Below are 20738 nucleotides of genomic sequence, written 5' to 3'. Positions count from 1 at the left end.
CTGTTGGGATTGTATTGGGCAGTGCCTGGTTTTCTCCACACATACCGCTTAGAATGAACGCTGAAAAGTTCAATCTTGGTCTCATCAGAGAATCTAATTCTCAGTCTGGGAGTCCTTCATGTGTTTTTTGGCTAACTAAGCAGGCTTTCATACACCTTGCACTGAGAGGCTTCCGTCGGGCCACTCTGCCATAAAGCCCCGACTGGTGGAGGGCTGCAGTGATAGTTGACTTTGTGGAACTTTCGCCCATCTCCCTACTGCATCTCTGGAACTCAGCCACAGTGATCTTTGGGTTCTTCTTTACCTCTCAGTTTGGCTGGACGGCCAGGTCTAGGAAGCGTTCTGGTCGTCCCAAACTTCTTCCATTTAAGGATTATGGAGGCCACTGTGCTCTTAGGAACCTTGAGTGCTGCAGAAGTTCTTTTGTAACCTTGACCAGATCTGTGCCTTGCCACAATTCTGTCTCTGAGCTCCTTGGGCAGTTCCTTCGACCTCATGATTCTCATTTGCTCGGACATGCACTGTGAGCTGTAAGGTCTTATATAGACAGGTGTGTGGCTTTCCTAATCAAGTTCAATCAGTTTATTTAAACACGACTGGAATCCAATGAAGGCGTAGACCCATCTCAAGGAGGATCAGAAGAAATAGACAGCATGCGAGTTAAATATCAGCATCACAGCAAAGGGTCTGAATACTTATGACCATGTGATATTTCAGTTTTTCTTTTTTAATAAATTTGCAAAAATGTCTACATTTCTGTTTTTTTCTGTCAAGATGGGGTGCTGAGTGAACATTAATGAGAAATAATATGAACTCTTATGATTTTAGCAAATGGCTGCATTGAAAAGAGTAAAGGGGTCTGAATACTTTCCGTACCCACTGTATATCACATGAGTAGAATAAAAATAGCTTTCTTTTGTATTTAACTTGACAAGATGAAACAACAGAGTGTGGTCTCATACAGATCTAGAGACGAAGGTTAGACAATATCGAATGCTTTTTGAGGTAAATCTAACTGGGCAACATAAATAAACAGATTTAATTTAACTGATGAGTATAATTAAGTATTCGGTGTAACATATGATGCATAGGGTTCATCGGACCTGGCTGGGTCTGATGCCACGGCCCTGCTGATGCTCCGCCCACTCCTCCTCTCTACCTCCATCTGCCTGATGGATCACGGAGGTCTGGATCGTGGTCCATGACTACTACCAACTATTCATACACTCTGTCATATTCATTGAATGTGTTGTTGCTCTGTACCGATTACTTCTGTACACATTACATCTATTGCACCTGTCCATCTTGGCGAGGGATCCTCCTCTGTTGCTTTCCTGAAGGTTTCTTCCCTTTTTTTCGCCGTGAAAGTTTTTTTTCAATTGTTTCTATTTCTTGGGAGTTTTTCCTGATCCGATGTGAGGTCCTGGGACAGGGATGTCATATGTGTACAGATTGTAAAGCCCTCTGAGGCAAATTTGTAATTTATGATAATGGGCTACTGTTAATATTAATCTGAATGATTGAATTGGACTGTCCTGTCCAGGTCCCTTCAAACCTCAGAATAAACAGCATGTAGCATCTGAAGTATATGTCTGCCTCTCGAAGGTTAGCTACTCCGCCTCACCCAAAGCAACACATACACACACACATCATGTTGTTACAATGAGAGAGGGGGGACGAGCCCCCACCCCCCCCCCCCCCCCTCCTGTGAGAAAGGAGCAGACGAGCAGATCCGAGGTCAGGACGACGTCACGGAATGTGGGTGCTTGAAGAGCCAGACTTGTTTTGGGAGAGTCGTTTTGGGTTTTGACGTGCTGACCGAAAATAACTCCCGCTGTGATTGCAATCGCATCGAGCTTGTATTGTACGTGTGATCAGAGAATAAATCCTCCCGTTGGAACAAGAGAAGGTCGTTGGCTAAATTATTACTTTGCCAGACATCCAACTTTGAAAAATGCTAACACTACACAAAATTAACTGAATTGAAACTTTATTGAATATGCAAAACAAGTCAAAAACTAAAATAAGACCCGACCCAGAAGTTTCTGTTTTTCTTTATTTGTCTTTTCTTTATTTTCCTGATTGAAATGTATTGTAAGGTCATAATTTGTCATTCATCACATTACATGGCATGATGCACCAGGTCTACTACACCCATTTACAGGAGGAATACACGGAAACATACACAAGGTTTTACAATGGGGGAACAGGAAGTTGAGCTCATTGCACTTACAACAGTGAATGGAACACTTTGTAATCGTTTTTAGGCTCTCCACCTTTTTCTGTATTTAGTTTTCACCCTTTTTTTTCATTCAGTTGGGTTATCATGTGATATATTTTTTTTCTTCTACTTTTTACACATTGTCCAATTTGCTCACCCTCTTAATCTCCATCTCCCCAAAAATTACATGGAAGCAAGAATATTTGCCCACTTTTTTTTCCTTTCTTTTTTTTTATGTCATCTCATTTTACAAACACAACATGTATAGATACTCTACACAGACCAATATGTTTTTATCTATTTTTTTTCTTCATATCCGAATACAATATATATATATATATTTTTTTAATGAGTCTTAAACAGTCCGCACGAGCCAGCCACATACGTACACACTTGTGTCGGTTATTAATCAAATCAACAAATGCTCTGGTTTGTTGTGTAGGTTTTGCTGTTTTTATGCACACAAAGCACACATTGAGGCAGGGAGGTTCAGGCTTGCATACGCTCCAGCTTGTGTCGCTGTGTGTGGTGTGCAAAGGCCTCTCTCGTGCCTGAGTGTGTGTGTGTGTATATGTGTGTGTGTTGTGGTGAGTTAGCATGTTGGAGATTTCCATGTTGTAAAGAACATGTCCTTCATTTACATGTAGTTGTTCGTTCAAAGCAGACTCTGGTTCTCATCTAGTATTTACACTGGCGGGAGGTTAAAGGTCAAAGGATTGGGGTGTGGGGTTAGGTCAGATGGGGGAGGTGTCCAGGTCATGCACTTGTAATTTCTACAGATGCATTACATGAGAAAGATGAATAAACGCTCCCTGATGGTTTTACAGTGAAAGATGGACTTTTTATGTTTGTTTCAACATTCTTGCTCTCTTTTTTAAATGTTTTTTTGCAACCTCTCAGCGATTGAAACATTTCCTTTTTTAAAATATATTTCTGATATATTTGTGTGTATTGTATAATCTTTCTCTGGTCCTGCTATATGCCGACTGACAGCAAAAGCAGTGGTGACAGTGTCTACACAACGTACTGTACAATCTGTTGATGCTACCTTTTTGGATAAGAACACAGAAACACACACAGTCCCGGTTCCCCAAAAGCATTACAAGCTGCATTTGAATACCGTCGACTCTTTTGAACTCTTTGTGGCGCTAACAGTTTGTCTTTCTCCTTTTCATGGCTCTTTCGTCAGGAAAAACACTGAATGCAGATACCAAATCAGTGCCACAAAGGGTAACAAGAAAATGGTGTGAATGCGACCTTATTGCTGAGGCTCTTGATGTCGGATTGAGAGACACGTCAAGCGTTTGGGAAATGTGACTTCTTTTAAACACAGATCTGGTGGAAGAAACCTCTCTTGGCTACACGTCTGGAAACCTAACCCCTTTATGTTCGGTTGCAACCCTATAAACACAGGAGTTCTGCTCCAAAACATGATTTGAAAGAAGTTCGATCTTTTTTTTAAATAGTCTACACTTGTGCTTCAAACACCTTTGAAAAACCATGTTTGGTGATTTGGCCCACTGGTGATTGCTGTGGTCTGAGCTTGCACTCCTGGATTTAGACAGACCCCATGCAGAGTATAGACCGTGACCACGACTGGCTCGAGGGCAGTAACAGGATGGCTTTGTTCAGTGATAAAAGGATAGAAAAGCCCTTGCTGCTATGCATATGGAAGTCACCTTTAGTGGCTGTACTCACACAGGAGCAGAAATTTTTTTGACACATTTTGACACAGATCTCGTTCCTCGTGCCTTCATGGCCGCGTCAGTCAATTATGGAACTACGACTGGTTAACCGCGGCCACGGTGAGATCACATTCGTGTCGTAAAGTGTTACAAAACAATTTGATTTATTGCGCCTGCATAAGTAATGCACCTATTATTTTCCTAATGTCTATTGAACATCTCAGTTGCGATGCTGCATTTAGTGTGTGCTTTCCTGAGGCAAAAGTGATTGAGGAATATTTTATTGAACATATTATTTCTTTACAAACTTCCCAAAAATACGACATACAATGGAGGAAGTTGGTATTAATTTTGGGTAATTTTAAACGTCCATATTATTTGTTTCGACTTTGACACAAACGTGAAGCTTCCAAGTGAAGTCACTGATCTGGATGTCAGTGTTCGTGGGAAGTGGTCTCTCAGATGAAACACAACTAGAATAATAACTCTTTAATCTCTCCACAGAAGCTGAAAAAATATATTATAAAAACTGAAAGCAAGCTACACACATGGTGACCTGTGCTGTTGAACAGGTTGTTACGCTACCCATCAACTAACATTATTTTACAGCCCCCCGATCAGATTTACTGTGATAACATAAAATACATATTTCTCTGTTCAGGCAGAGTAAATGCGGAGAGATTTTCTGATTCTTAAAAATCGGATTATTGTGGTGGTGCATAAATCGAACGATATCATCGGCATTAACATCATTTCTCACTCTGTGTGTATAGATTTGAAACCTAAATCTCTCTTTCTTTGCTCCTAGCCAGCTCTCTATCCCCGCTCAGTATGATAAAATAAATTCTGACATAGATAAATCATCTCATAAATGTTTCTCAAAAAATATAGACTGACTTCTTTTACAGTTTCAGTAACTTGAATTAAAGTGTAGTTGTAAAGGAGTTGAAAGTTAAGTGTTGTTTTTAAACTGCATGAAGCACATATTTTCAATCCCTAATTTCATAAATAAATTCTATATAATAAACTTTTTTTCACAGCATGCTGCAACTCAAATAAATACCAATGCACATAAATATACTTAGATAACTTTTCCCCCCAGAAATGTATGTCCCACAGTGTATTTAGCTCTTAAATCTTAAGTGTGTTGTGGCAGTGCACCTTTAACCCTTGTGTTGCCTTCGGGTCAATTTGACCCGATTCAATGTTTCACCCTCCTGTCGCCTTCGGGTCAATATGACCCGATTCAATGTTTAACCCTCCTGTTACCTTTATATTTACTAACATATTTTACCCTTGAGGTCAATATGACCCCAGCTATTAAAATCTCCAGAAAATTATTAGAATTAATATTGTTTTCCAAGTTTAAGTGTGAGGTACTTTTTGTTTGTTTGTTGACTCCCGAAAGAACACCGACATTAAACATTGAATCGGGTCAAATTGACCCGAAGGCGACAGGAGGGTTAAATATTGAATCGGGTCAAAATGACCCGAAGGCAACACAAGGGTTAAACACACACACACACACAAATATTATTTAGGAATGCCTTGAATAGTACTTCACTAGTAGCCTTCAGCAGTATTTTTAGTCAGATAAATCCGATGAGCATGACCTTTGGTCATTAAAATAAAATGAGAGGATCTTTTCTTCTTCACCCCTGAGCAGACACAACCCATATCAGGGAATATATTCTTAATGTGTTATTCTTTTTATTAGTTTCTTCTAAATCTTTATATATATTGTATTTAGTCTATAGTCATAAACATCTTTATTTTCTACGTAAATCTCTGGACAACTTTTCTCTTTTGTTTCTTTTCTGGACAACTGATCATTTTAAATGCATTTTATTTCCTTGTTATTTCTGGGAAATACTTCTCTTATACCGGCTCTTATACCCAGCGAAGAGATTATTATTTACAGAGAAGCCTTTTTTGAGAGACTTTTTACTTTTCCTTTAATGCAGTTTTCCTTTCAAACAGACTATTTTAAATGGGAATTACTGATTTGACAAGTTAATTTTCTTGTTTAGGTAGAGAGTTGTATTTTATGACTTCATAAAAAGTTTTGATTGAAAACAGTGGCACATCTGTGGCAGCAACCCTCAACTCTAAGTGTAACTTCCCAGCTGTCATCAACACATCTTTAGAGAGACCCTTTTGGCAGAGATTCCCAGTTAGGAAGGGGGAGGGGACGATGAAGCAGGTGCCATGTTTACACAAGTCATACAAATCCCCTTGTAGCTATTTCCTAACTTTTTATTGACCTATCTTATACAGACACACATTCACATAATCTCCTTATCTTGAACTATGGAGGATGCCAAGGCAATCTTGACATTACTGATATCAAGAAGCTGATCATGAATCAGGTGTGATTAATCATGATCGTGTGACTATTCCCATTTGTGTATTCACTTCCCTTCTCGTGTTTCTGTTTTTTTTTCTTCTTCAAAATATGATTAATTGCATAGAAGGACTGGAGATGAGAGGTCGCCTCTTCTGTCCACCATGTTTGTTGTGGTTGAACTCATGTTTGTCTCATTTTCTTTTCTTTTTCCACGTTGGATGATGGTTGTTAAATACACGCTTACAGACAGACCCCCACACACATACATACAAACATTAGGAACAGAACAATATAGAGGTTACTTTGAGGTTTTCTGCGCCGGGCAGCATGCGACGGTCCCCAGCGAGCGTTCACACAGACAATATACAGCAGAAGTTGGTTGGTTCGTTGGTTTTGCTGAAGGCCTCGCAATGTTTGGCCTGACAGAGTTTTGAGTGCCGAACCTCAGATCCCACAATGCACTGCAGGAGCAACAGCAGGGAGAACACTGACCTGAGAAGTTTCCAAGACAACTGACAGTCTGAGAGAGAGGTTTTCGGGGGTTGGGTTACAAGTCTGGACGCCATCACAATAGAAAATGAAGAGCTAAAAAAAAAGCAGAGGGACTTTGTGACACAACCAAGTGTGTTATTTTTGGTTCCTCAGTCACATGAATGCTGACTCTTTTTTAATTTTTTCTTCTTTTAACACCATTTACGAGTGTGCTTTCACGTGTGCTGTGCACATTTGACAGAGTGAAGACACACACTGATACGCACTGATGTACGTATCGATGAACATCGATCTCGGAGGGTCAGAATGATCATATTGGAACCCAAACCCCCGTAGGTGACGACAACTAGTCCGGTTGGGCCGCGCTGTGTGACTGGTCTGCGCTTTAGTGCCTCTCTGCTGCCCTGCAGTGCTTTCAGATCAGACTCAAGTGAGCGATTATAAGCAGCGCATCACTCCGATCCACTGACCGGCTGACTGAAGACATGATGGAGGAGAAGATCTGGGTGGCATCACACTCTTGTTTGTAGATGAGCACCTGCTCTCTGATGTATTAGTCCAGCAGTAGCACAATGTTAGAGTACCTTCGCGGTACAATTAAGTCAGACTTAAGTGGTACATCAGTGGTAAGTAAGACAGATGGAGGCAATACGTTTCTTTACCACCAACTTTTAAAATGACACAATATTGTGCTTTCTACTTTCTTACCACTTACTCTATTGCTTATATAAGTATTAATAATAACTAGTCAGAAAATTGACAGGGGGCATGATGAATGTAGTAACACAACATCACAAAGCATAAATAAATGAAAAATGTCACAAACAATTATCAAAAACAAAGAATATAAATATAAATAAATCTCACTGTGGCCAGTGTTCCGGTTAATAACACTACATAAAAAAAGGGTGTAATGAAAATATGTGTTTCACGGTGTAATAAAAAATATGCCAGTTTAACTTCAAAACAAGAGTAGTTAAGAATGATTATGGCGATATTGGTAACCTGCAACATAAAAACCAGGCATATAAGAACAAAATTAGAACAAATTAAGAGAGAACAGAATGATAACCAACAACAACATGAGAAATATCTGAGAGCCATATGTTGTGGAGTAGTCGGAGAAACCCCATCACCACAAGCACTGCAGGTAAATGTTGTCTTAATGGCTCTGCAATGGCTGAATAACAACCCGTCTACACCACATATCGTTTTTTTTTTCTTCTCTTAAAAAACCAAAGGCTCTTCTTATTCCCGTGGCCCAATTCCTGTGTGTTGCTTCGGAAATCTCATTTCTTTGTTATTGTTTACGTCGTCTAGCTAAGATGTGTTTGCCAGTGTCTTGTTGGCTTCTGTTAAGTGATGATGAACAGTGTAAGGTCTTGGATATAAAGTTCCATGCATTCCAAATTCCTACTTTTTTTTTTTTACTATATACTTCTTTAAAGACATGGCGAGTTGAGGATCGTTGGGTGGGGATTGAAAGAAAGAAGAATCAGCATTGAAGAAACGCAGAGAGGTGAGGAACCGAGGGAGCAAAAGGTATTAACAGTTCCAAACTGGAATGTAGATAGAAATAAACCGTGGAAAGAGATGCGAACGCTGCTAGCATTGTCGTATTCATCCAACGTGACATTTCAATTAACTTCATCACAACAGGTGAAGTAACAAGAGGTCTTTAGTATCAGAAAAACCTGCAGTACCACAGCAAGTTGTATTCCTTAGCTCCCCCACTCATTGTTTACTTGGGAGAAGAGATAAAAAAGAGGAGAGAGGCCGGTTAGTTGCTCTTATTCCGAGTTTGAGCACAGGACTGTGAAATCAAGGATCCTTGCATGCCACCATAAATGTGGTGAAGGTGCCATTTCCCGCAAAGCAGGAACAAGCAGCTCTCCTATGAACTGTTGAGTCGTCAGCATATAGGAGTAGAATTGCTTCAGCCATGTATTAGTTGTTTCCACTCTCTGCTACAGCCGAGTGGATCTCTTGTGATGTAAGTAGAGCTTCCTCTCCTGGCACGGAAGAGAAACAGCAAAAACACAAACAAAAACTGTTTCTTTTAATTTCGCTGTAGTTTTTGGCAGCCAGTAGCTCTTTGATGGTGAATGGGTGGAGATGTGTTCAACTGCTACAGGTCGGTTCTCGGGCTCCGCGTTCGTTGGCTGGGGTCCCTGGATGCAGTCCTTCTAAAGATGGATGTTGGCTCGACATGATCTGCAAAATAAACGAAGAGGTCATTAGTTGTCCACCTTTTCCATACCAAATATAATGTATCACGTATGAACACCGTAGCAAAAATGATTTTGCACATATAAACTGCTGTCTTGAAGTGAAGATGGTTGGCCACTAGATGGTGGATACGTTAAGGAAATGCACTTTTGATCTACATCATACTGGACAGAAGGCTCTCAGTCATCCAGCTCATGTTTCTTTTGCAAATGCTCTCGCTGCCAAAATTCTTCATGAAAAAAAACATATATACAAAATACAAAATATCCTTACAAGTTGACAACATTTTTGCACATGTGTAACTAACGTTTGTAAATGAGCACACTATCTATTCATTCTTTGGCAAATAAGATCAAATACTTTTGAAGCGTATGGAGTCTTTAATCCCATGTACCTCCTGTTTCCTGGTACTGTGGCAAACCAGGAGTAAAGCCGAGCAGAGAGAGCACAGGGGGCGGATCCCTAAAATCAGGTTGTGGGAGGTGATCAAGGGTGTGTACTTCCCAGTGCAGGTGCTGCAGCCAATGGGCACATGGGAGTGGTAGGCTGAAGACTGAAGAGGAGACAACAAGGATCGTTGTATCCTCAGGAGAGGAGCTGCATCGGACAGGAGGTAACCGACAGTGGCGGCTGGTGAAATTTTTTTGGGGGGGGGGGGGGGGCGCAGTTTAAATATCACTCAACAATGAGAAGAAAAGAGGTTTTGAGTAGAATATTGTAAAAAACAAAGCTTTATTTCAAGAACACACCGTGCTCAACACTGTCCAATAACAACTATCAACACACTGTAACTTTGGGCATGGGAGGTTCAGAGCAGCTTTAACCCTTGTGTTGCCTTAGGGTCATTTTGACCCGAATCAATATTACACCCTCCCCCCGCCTTTGGGTCATTTTGACCCGATTCAATGTTTCACCCTCCTGTTACCTTTATATTTACTAACATATTTTACCCTTTGGGTTCAATTTGACGCCAGCAATTAAAACCTGCAGAAAATTATTAGAATTAATATTGTTTTCCAAGTTTAAGTGTGAGGCACTTTATGTTTGTTTGTTGACTACTGAAAGAACACCGACATTAAACATTGAATGGGGTCAAATTAATCCTAAAGCGGGAGGAGGGTGTAATATTGAGTCGGGTCAAAATGACCCTAAGGCAACACAAGGGTTAAGGAACATTGGGTTGGGTTTCAGAGGTTTGCAAAATAAAAGAGGTTCAGAGCAGAATAGAGTCAGAGATTCAATTCAATTCAGTTTATTTGTATAGCCCAATTTCACAAATTACAAATTTGTCTCGGAGTGCTTTACAATCTGTACACATAGACATCCCTGCCCCAAAACCTCACATCGGACCAGGAAAAACTCCCAAATAACCCTTCAGGGGGAAAAAAAGGGAAGAAACCTGGAGGAGAGCAACAGAGGAGGATCCCTCTCCTAGGATGGACAGATGCAATAGATGTAATGTGTACAGAAGGACAGATTTAGAGTTAAAATACATTCAATGAATATGACAGAGTGTATGAATAGTTCATAGTAGGCATATTCCACGATGGAAACCTCCACGATCCATCAGGCAGATGGCGGTGGGGAGGAGGAGTGGGCGGAGTCTCAACAGGACAGTGGCGTAGTCATGAGCAGGAATTCCACGACCCAGACGATCCATCAGGCAGATAGGATCTATGCCGTCTCATAGGGTCCGATGACCCCATGAGACGTAAAGTCAAAAGGACTTCCGGGGAGAAAGCAGAGTTAGTAACGTGTGATTGAGAGATGAAAATTCATCCTTAAGGAGAGAAAAAAAGAGGAGATAGGTACTCAGTGCATCCTAAAACGTCCCCCGGCAGCTATAAGCCTATAGCAGCATATCAAGGGGCTGGACCAGGGCAAACCTGATTCAGCCCTAACTATAAGCAGCACATGTTACATTGGGTGACAGAGTAGACCCACTACTGTAAAGAAAAGTAGCCTCCTCTCTTTAAAGTGGTCACTTTACTCTCTGATTAAAGTCAATCATGTCTGTAACCAGCCTGTTTCCATTATTCTTGAGGGAATGTGTCTGTTTTTCAGAACTTCTTCGTTGTGTTTCGATGCCAGTTCGGTCTCCTTCTGCTGACTGTAAACAGGGTTAGCTTCATGCTGTTAGCGAGTTAGCTCCATGCTCTTAGCTAGATAACTGCGGCAAGATTCGTGCTTTACACTTGTCTGCAGCTCTTTAGATCCCTCACCCCGTTGTAGTCCAGAGAGTTTCAGTCCCTTTGGAACAACAGACAGGGGAAATTAAACAGCGCATTCCTCACTGAGCACCAGCTGACAGCTCCGTTAGCAACCTGCTCCCGTAGCTCCTGGAGCTCTCTGGGCTGAGGGAACGATACGTCTCTGATCTGCCAAATAGTCCAGTCACGTGAAATAATAAAACGATGTCATTGGCCAACGAGCGCACATTTTTGCGACCCAAGATTCACGTTTCATCCGCCAATGAGAAGCCGGTCCTTGCCGAAACGACTGAAATGTTTTATCGATGCCGTACACACACGTTAGATCGCCTCCAAAAAGGGGAGGGGCTTCTCTCCGTGATAATGGCGATATATTATATTTTTTCTAGGGCTGTCAGCGTTAACGCGTTAATCTATGCGATTAATTTGGCCGCGTTAACGCACTAAAATATTTTAACGCAATTAACGAAAAAAATTTTTTTTTTTAAACCGCAGCAATACGGTTTGACACTGTTTCCGTTTTTAAAACAATTATTTCTCCGCGAAAATAAGGAGCAGAAATCAGTTTAACTCGTGGATGAATCAGTCGGGTTTCCTCCTGCTCCTCCTTCCTCCCGTCTCCCCCTCTGATACACAGAGGAACGAAGGGGCGACGTGTCGGGTGACGCGGCGCGGAAAGAACTCGTCACACGAAACCTTCACCGTGATTTGTCAATCCGTTTGTCTGTCAACATTTCGGTAAAAAAACAACCAATGAACACTCAGTAAATCACAAAGGACCTCCCATCTCACAGGTTAGGCTCATTTAGGAGCCTGTCAGTCAGAGAACCAGAGAACACGGCGTGAGGACAATGAGCCTTATTTCAGAGCTGAGATTGTTCTGGAATGTTTGATGTATAACACGTGGGGGTGTGTCACATGCAAAAGACTTTAAACGGTGAATTTTTTTGTTTTGTAAAATGTATAAAATGCCCACAGCCTCCAGAGGGTTAACGTGACATATTTGAATGTCAGTCAGTTACCAAGGCCACTGGTTCTGCTGCTGTTCAATGTTAAAGATGACAGGACCAATGGGGTCTCAATATACTTTTTTTTTTACTAATCTGATGTTTCACTGAAGAAACAATTTATCATCCACGATATTAAATACCTCGCTGGCACTGTATATGTAGGAGCCTCTTAGAAAACACAGCTCTGTGTGAAGTTTTGTCTTTAAAAAGAAGGAAAACACTTTTAAGCGCGATTAATCGCGATTAATTAATCGCAATTTCAAAATGTGCGATTAATTAGTTAATTTTTTTTAATCGATTGACAGCCCTAATTTTTTCACATTAACTTAAGTGGTTGTTGACAGGCTGACGGTCTCCCACACACATTTAGCGCGTCAACACGGTATATTTACTATTTAAATGATTTGGCATATAATGTTTTTTGACAGGATGTTGTTGTTTTTTTTTCTTCTTCTTTTTTTTTTTCATCTACAAATTTTAAGAGGGGCGGCGCCCTAGCGCCCCCTATGGACGAACCGCCACTGGTAACCGAGCACACTCACCTCTCTCCTCTGCCCACACAGGAGAAAGGAGCCTTCTCACACCAGGCGTGAGACCGAAGGCCAAAGACCCCGACTAGGAGGAATCATTCGTTGACTTTAGACACCCATCCCCCCCCTTTCCCTATCTGTTTTATTAAAGGACACTTTATGTTGCGCTATGACTGTCTCTGAATCTCCTGATTTTGTTCTGAATCTTGCCTCCATGTCCCCTGGGTTGCCACAGTACATGTAGGTCCAGTTTGCTTCCCAAATGAGTATTTACTGTCTGCATCTTTTTGGAATCACTGCCTTCTGGTTTTCTCTCCCACTGTGCCTGACTAAGATGAACATGCTGTATATTTACAGGTGGCCAGCAGAATACATCCAGTGAACACAGGCCTCCAAAGGGTTGGTACACAAAAAACAGCTAGTGGACCCACTGAGGCCACAACATGGCTTAAAGGACATGTTGCTTCTCACAGTTTGGCCCTGCAGTTTTAAGAGATTTTTTATAAAAGTGGAAAAAGCTAAGACTGCGAACATACAGTGATGGAAGCGACGAGACATGCTGAGAGCGAAGGAGAAAGTGAAACTCTTGACAGAGAGAGCGAGGAAAGACGCCACAGGGAGAAAGCGGGAGCAAAAGAAGAATGTATTGTAACCCACTGCACAAAAGACTGAAACAGGTTTTCCTATTGCAGCTTTTATTTTCATTGCCCCATCTCACATAATCCATCTCTACACCTGAGCCATATCATGAAAAAGTATTTGTAAATTCATCTGAAGCTATTTTTTGCTCTTAACTCGTCAAACTAAGATGCCTTCATTAGATCCTCTTTAAGTCCCCTTTCTATTGAAATAAGTTGGTTGAAAAGTGTTTGTTTCAGGCTCCTGATTGGAATATGTTACCTTTTTAAATATAGATGTATATATATTATATATATATACATATATATTAGTGCTGTGAAAAATAACGCGTTAACTCAGTTAATTCAATTACAGGTGTAACTTTTTTTTTTTTTTTTTTACGCATTTAACGCATGCGAAGAATGAGCTTCCAATCCGTCTGTTGTTGGTCGTCTCTCCAGCAGCATGTCATTCTGTCTCTACGTGTCACGTTAACACGACTCCGATCTCCGTCTCGCGCGCCGCAGAGCTCGGATGCCGGCGTGTGCGCGCACATCCGGACGAAAAAAAGTCACTTGAACCCCCCCCCCCCCCGTCAACAACTCTTCTCTCGGCTCGCGCAGCAGAGCTCCGATGCTGGCGCGCGCACTGGTGAGCAATGCAGGGCTCTCAAGTGTCACGCCTTGAGCGTGAGACTCACGCATTTCGGTCTTAACTCAGGCACTCCCGCCACACATCGTATTTCTCACGCTGAAAAAAACTCTCGGTTCTTTAATGTTTTAATGCAGGGGTGCTCAATATGTCGATCGCGGTCGCCGCAGAGCTTCGATGCCGGCGCGCGCATCGCTCTGTCGCGCGAGCCGAGAATTGTTGACGGGGGGGAGGGGGTAGACGGAAATTACAGGGTGACGGGTGGAGATTCCCCCTGTTATAATAGGGGAGATACTGGAGTTGATAAGCGTGTCTTCTTGTCTGATCAATACGCAACTGTGAGGTGCGCGAATGGACCGAGCGGCCAGCTGCTGCTCACTCACTCAATGAACAGATGGTGCGCGCGCAGCGCGCCAAAACTTTTTTTGGAGCACCGAAGACCCATTTTGACCCAGGAAAAACCCTGAATGTATATATGTGATTAATCATGATTAATCCACAGAAACCTGTGATTAATCTGATTAAAATTTGTAATCATTTCACAGCCCTAATATATATATATAAAATCAAGCAGTTCATCCAGACATGACACATTTCTAACTTAACTCATTTGCAATAATAATAATAATAATAATCATTTATTTTATATCGCGCTTCTCAAGGCACCCGAAGTCGCTTTACAGAGTCCAGAGTCCAGTAGTCATACACACACAGTCATACCGGTGGTGGTAAGCTGCATCAGTAGCCACAGCTGCCCTGGGGCAGACTGACGGCAGCCAATCAGCGCCTACGGCCCCTCCGACCACCACCAACATTCATTTACATCCATACGACCGGGGTGAGGCTGCGGTGCATGTCTTTATGATGGTGGGGGAAACCGGAGTACCCGGAGTAAACCCACGCAGGCACGAGGAGAACATGCAAACTCCACACAGAAAGGACCTGGAACGACCGGGATTCGAACCCAGGGCCTTCTTGCTGTGAGGCGACAGTGCTAACCACTGAGCCACCGTGCCATAGGTTTTGTATTAGCTAATGCAGTTTTACGTTGAATGTGTCTTCAAAATATTCACTGTCAACATATTTAAATTTAATCCGTTCTTACATTGCCAACTGAAGATCAACAAGATAGTGAGCTAGCTAATGTTGCCCTCAACTGAAAATGGTTTGGAACACACTTCTGCGGCTGTCTTTTCAGTTTGGTGTTGTGTAAGGTAAATCTGGTCTCACCGGTTTATATTTAGGTCGACGTCTCAAGGTGTTCATCACACCTCAGGAATACTTCTGTAAATAATGCTAATAAATAAATAAAGCCCCAAGTATACCTTGGACATTTATATATTTTACAAAACAAATGTGCGACAAGATCACAGTAAGAACAAGAAAGGAAACAAATCAGGCGGTCTGAGAGACTTCTTGGTTGGTGAGGCTCAGAGTTTCACATTTAGAGGTGATTAAAGACACTCAGGACACTGAGTTTCATCTCTAAGCAGCATGTTACTTTGATCCTGCAGTGCATCACAAGACCAAATGAGCTACATGTCTGATGCTTATTCTCTCTGTTTAATGTTACATTGTCAATTTACTCTAATAGGATACAATCAGACAGCGGTTCATGAATCACGGGCATGCTCTTGGAACAAGAATTACTTTTGCTGATTTATTTCTGGCCAGGCTGGCTGCAGGCATTTAATCTTACAGAAGATGCCAGTGATTATCCGTAGCAGAAAACAAGACAACGTATGCAAAAAAACCACACAAAAGCAGTGACACAACTGGCTTCAGGTGGAGCTGTAGGACCTCACAGCACAGGCAGCTCGTCTCATGACGAAAAGTGAGATACGGAGAGGGATAAATACAGATGTACAAATGGCCCAAAGTCAAAGTGATAAGTACATTTAAATTGTGCTTTTGTGCTCAGAGTACAAGATTAGTCTCTTAAGGGTAAGATTAATGATGAGTGTTCTTGTCAACAAACTAAATATATAGTTACTTTAAGTGCATTGTGTGAATTAAACTAATGTGTTGAATTTGTTTGTTGATTTTCTTTGCAAAGCAAAGTTTTAAAGTCTTTTGTTCCATCCATGTTCACTAACTTGCAGTCGTCCTCTCGGCATTTGTTGGTACATTGCAGCACATATTATCATACTGCTGTCCTCTGTTGACCAGAGTAAAGGTGCGTTCACACCAAAAGCGAAACTATTTTTTCGCGCGACCGAATCTCATGAAAAGTCAACGTACAGACGCGTGTGGCTGCGATAGACGCGATATTTTTCCAGGCGGCGCTTTGGGGCGACGCGATGTGGGCGACGCGTTTACAGTGGCGCGTTTTCAGCGGCGCAATTTTCGCCCTGAGCTGAAATATTTCAACTTTGAGGCGGTCATCTCGCAACTCGGGCCAATCAGCTCTTGAGTTCCGCTCTCGTAGCGCTGGAAGCGGAAGTCTTTCAGACGTAACAGTAACTTCATCGGTGAAAGTGACCAAGCTGAGTGAGCCTACGGGTGATGTCATGAACCCAAACACGAGGGCGTTAGTGTGTGGGATGTCCACAACAAATATAAAGCAGAACTAGTGGTTAGTTATTCTGGTGGATGAAGGAAATGATAACGGTCTTTACGAAGACGAGACACGGAGATAAGCCCCGCCCCTCGCGGAGCGTCTCGACGGTTATGGCGAGAACACGGTGAATGGTCGAGCGAGTAAACTCACGCGTTCTGGGCGACGCGAAAAATAGTTTCGCTTTTGGTGGTCTCGATATCAAAACTAGCGACAACCTTCAGCCAAGATGGAAGTGCCTCAAACTCACATTCTTTTAACTGGCCAGCAGGGGGAGACTCCTCCGGCAAAAAGTCTGATTGTTTTGGAAGTCTATGAGAACAACTTAAAGCTGAAGTGTTCAACTAACTCCACCTGTGTCATTATATACAGGATTTGAAAATGTCTGACTGTGTTGCTCCCTAGTGGAAGACATCATGTGGCTTACAGCAATACAGCGGAAATAAATCATGGTTTACGGAACAGTTTGACCCAAACTTCAAGGTTGTACGTGTGATTTAAAACAGATCTTGATGGGATGAGTTCGGTGAAGTGAAAAGTAACTTACTGTCCGGTCTGCCAGAGAGAGCCACATGTTCTCTCTGCCAGTGTGTGCTCAGGCCTGAGACATGAAGTATCCAGAGGATTCCAGTCCTCGTTGGCTGCAAGAGGAAGCAGACACATTTTAGTTTTTCTTATTATAAAACATCCACCCTCTGATACATATTTGGACATTATTTGACTCCATCCAGTTTGTCCAAATGGAGTTTGTCCACAGGAATGGTTGTTAATCCCAGAAGGCTGCATGAAGTTATATGGAATATCATCATAATCTTTTAGAAAATGATTACTGTCCAACATGGGATAAAGTTGAAAGACAAAATGTTTATAAAACCAATTACTGTACACCGTTTCTTATATTATTTGTGGGTGACTTACAAAACAATGACCTACCAAGAGATACAGTGTTTGCAAGTTAAAGTATGTTGCATGTTGACAATTAGTACTCACCAGTATGCTCATCTCTCTTTATTCCTCTCTCTCTCCTCTCTCTTTCTCTCTCTCTCTCTTAGTAAACAAGCTGGCGGGTCGGGGACTTCACAGGTTTTTCTGGTACGGGGCCTCGTGACTTGGTCATTTAACATTTACAGAGCCCTGCAAATACATGGAGACATTCAGTCAGTTTAGTGGATATTCATTTTGAAATTCATGTTAGAGATGACAGCATGTTAAAACTCCCCTGAAATGCTGTGTTGTTGCTGGACCTCAAAGCCACAGCAGGCACTGTCGGTTATTTCACGTGTGACTTCCAATTTAGAGAAGACTTTCGACATTTAAGAACTGTCTTGATAAGCAAAATGCAAGTCAAGCTGCACATCGTTCGGATTCCTGAATGTAGACCATTTAAATAACAAGACACAGCATGGACCATTTTCAATGCACAGGCTCAATAAAGCCTGGATGGACTGGCGACCTGTCCAGGGTGAACCCTGCCTTCGCCCTATGTCTGCTGGGATTGGCTCCAGTGCCCCGCAAACCTAATGAGGACAACCGGTATGGATAATGGAATGGAAAGGCTCAATAATAAAAGGACAATAAGAAGCACAGTCAGTGAACACTCAGATAAAGACACGCTGCTTGTTCTGAGTAAACATCTTTAAGCGGCCCACTCTCTACTGCCTACAAGAACACCCTGTAACGATCTGTCAACATCCCAGCAGACATTGAACCAGCAGCGTCTCAGAGATTTATTTTGATTGCCCATCTTCGGATGCACTTTTTCACTGAAGAAAAAATAAGAAGTTTCTTTTGTACATGAATTATTGACTAACTAGAATTACCACCTCACACTTGAATGTCCCCGCCAATCAGTCATGTTGTATTTTACGTTCATGTCCATCCAAAATGTCATCAGTTTATCATTTTATTCTATTAGACATTTGTGTGAAATTGTCATAATTAACGTGCGGAAACTTGAATTATGGTCCAAAAAGGGATTTGTGAGGTCCTTTCAGAATACAAGTGCATGTTTGTGCCAAATTTGAGGAAATTCCCTTCCAGTGTTCCTGAGACAACGCCTTCATGAGAATGGACAATATATTAAGAGAGTTGGACATAAAAGAAAAAGAAGTTAATAAATAACAAGCGCAATCTTCAGCTTGGGTGAAAAAACAAGACCATACTGTTGAAGGGAAGCTGTTTGAATGTGAGAACCTCGGCTACAACCTTTTCCATAAAATTAAAGCCACAGTAGATAATAAATCACCTTCCAGTTTCTTTGTCTCTTTTCAGTGTTGCAGTGAGCTGTCTGCCATTACAAATGACTTATTTGGATACATAAGAGAAAGAACAGTGGAAAATACCAACCTTAATTTTAACACCTCAGAATAAGGAGCTGAACTTCTTGCCAAAACCGGTGATAGCTGAAGGAAAGAGAAAAATAAATAGAAGTTAAATATATTCAAATTTGTTTGCATTATTAATGATAAGGCTTTTACTTGTTGATGTGTAGTTGTGTTTTGTCTCAGTAGTAATTTTGTGTGTCTTTGCATTCATGTTTTGTCTCTGTAGTCGTTTTGTGTCTCTTTGTCGCCATGTTTTGTCTCAGTAGTCGTTTTATGTATCTTTGCATTTATGTTGTCTCAGTAGTAGTTCTGTGTATATTTGTATTCATGTTTTGCCTCTGTAGTCGTTTTGTGTCTTTTTTTTATTCATGTTTTGGCTCTGCAGTTGTTTTGTGTCTTTTTTTTGGTAGTCATGTTTTGTTTCATGATTGGTGTACCTTCTCCCAGTTTGCCGGCCTGCTCAGCGGCAGATCCAGGGAGCATCTTGGACAACATGCTGTCTCCCTCCATGCCAGGCTGACCTGCTGCTGCACTGCCAATACCTCCTGGCCTAGGACCTGCCTTGGAGCCTGGACAGAAAAATGGAGAGATGAAGAGAGGATGACAGACAGAGGAGAGAGAAATGAGGAAAGGAAAAGACAGAGACATATCCAAAGGACAATTGATGTCAGACAATTTAGGTCAGCATTTGTGCAAAGCTAATATGAGGTGGTCTCTGACAGTGTGCGTACTTTTTTCTTTTTCTAAGACAACATCTGTTGTGCCAAGTGGGCCATGACAGGAGGCCGGCTCATCAGGCAGGAGGCATCAAATGGGTTCTGCTTTTTAGTGGCCCGATTTTTTAAAATAGATGTGCTTCAGTCATTACTTGAGACCCAAGATTTGTTTGCTATCCATCTCAGCAATTGCATTTGATTTTTGTTTCAAAAAAATATTGAAATAATTCTCACTATTGTTGCCAATTAACTGTTGATCAAATCTGTTTATGGTCATATGTGGGACTGATATACATGCATTTACCATTCATAATACTTGTAGTACTTCCTGCATCAGCATTGAATTTTCGTTTTTAGGAATAAAAAATATCCAGAAATATCCAAGAGACGCGTCACCGACTGTACAAATAAATCAAATGACTTAATACCAAATCAACTAACTGACCAAGTCATTACGTAATTACTTAACATACTGTGCCACGAAGTGAAACTCCTCCACTATGATTAATATCTGCAGATTAATCCCCGATTAGATTAGACAGCACACCGATTACATAATAGAGAATCAGTGGGCAAGACGTGAGAGCGCTGGGAGCCTCTGTGTGCGATGATGATGCTGTACCTATGCCTGTGAGTGGTGGCTGTGCGACTTTAGTGGCCATGACCGGCGCTGCCTTTGCTCCAATCGCTGTTACTGGAGGCATGTCCATCTTGGCCTGCAAAGACAGAGGAACAGACGATGAGGGGAAAAAACAGCAGGAGCCACCGATGCTCATCATTTACTGATACAAACATCTCAGTACTATATTGGATTCAATCTATTGTCATTGCACAGAGTACAGGTACACATGCAACAAAATGTGTTCTCTGCATTTAACCCATCCTTAGTTATTAAGGAGCAGTGGGCTGCAGTGATGCGCCCGGGGAGCAACTGGGGGTTCAGTGCCTTGCTTAAGGTCACTTTGACTTGCAACTAATGGGGAGAGCGGGGATCGAACCGACGACCTTGGGGTTGCAGGACGACCCCACTTACCCCACTGAGCTACAGCCGCCCCCCTGCACATCTTCATGGTAGTTTGAGACAGCGGGGGAGAAATAGCTCTTGGATATTCACAACACAGAAGACACAGAGAAAAGAGAAGGACAAG

General features: G+C 41.8%; 1 protein-coding gene across 1 annotated transcript in view; it reads right to left on the bottom strand.

Annotated features, from left to right (window-relative positions):
- Positions 1 to 2038: 2038 nt before the first annotated feature.
- The window catches only part of bsna (bassoon presynaptic cytomatrix protein a), a 123440-nt gene continuing 104740 nt past the window's right edge, over positions 2039 to 20738 (bottom strand). The window contains 6 exon segments of the mRNA XM_056423694.1: positions 2039 to 8959; positions 17098 to 17191; positions 17541 to 17684; positions 18897 to 18952; positions 19312 to 19443; positions 20213 to 20306. Coding sequence (XP_056279669.1) covers positions 18912 to 18952; positions 19312 to 19443; positions 20213 to 20306 — 267 coding nt within the window. The 3' untranslated portion in view covers positions 2039 to 8959; positions 17098 to 17191; positions 17541 to 17684; positions 18897 to 18911.

Source organism: Pseudoliparis swirei, chromosome 9 (assembly GCF_029220125.1).
Source record: "Pseudoliparis swirei isolate HS2019 ecotype Mariana Trench chromosome 9, NWPU_hadal_v1, whole genome shotgun sequence".
NCBI lineage: Eukaryota > Metazoa > Chordata > Actinopteri > Perciformes > Liparidae > Pseudoliparis > Pseudoliparis swirei.
Note: the sequence above shows the minus strand (reverse complement) of the source record. Positions and strands in the feature narration are given on the sequence as shown.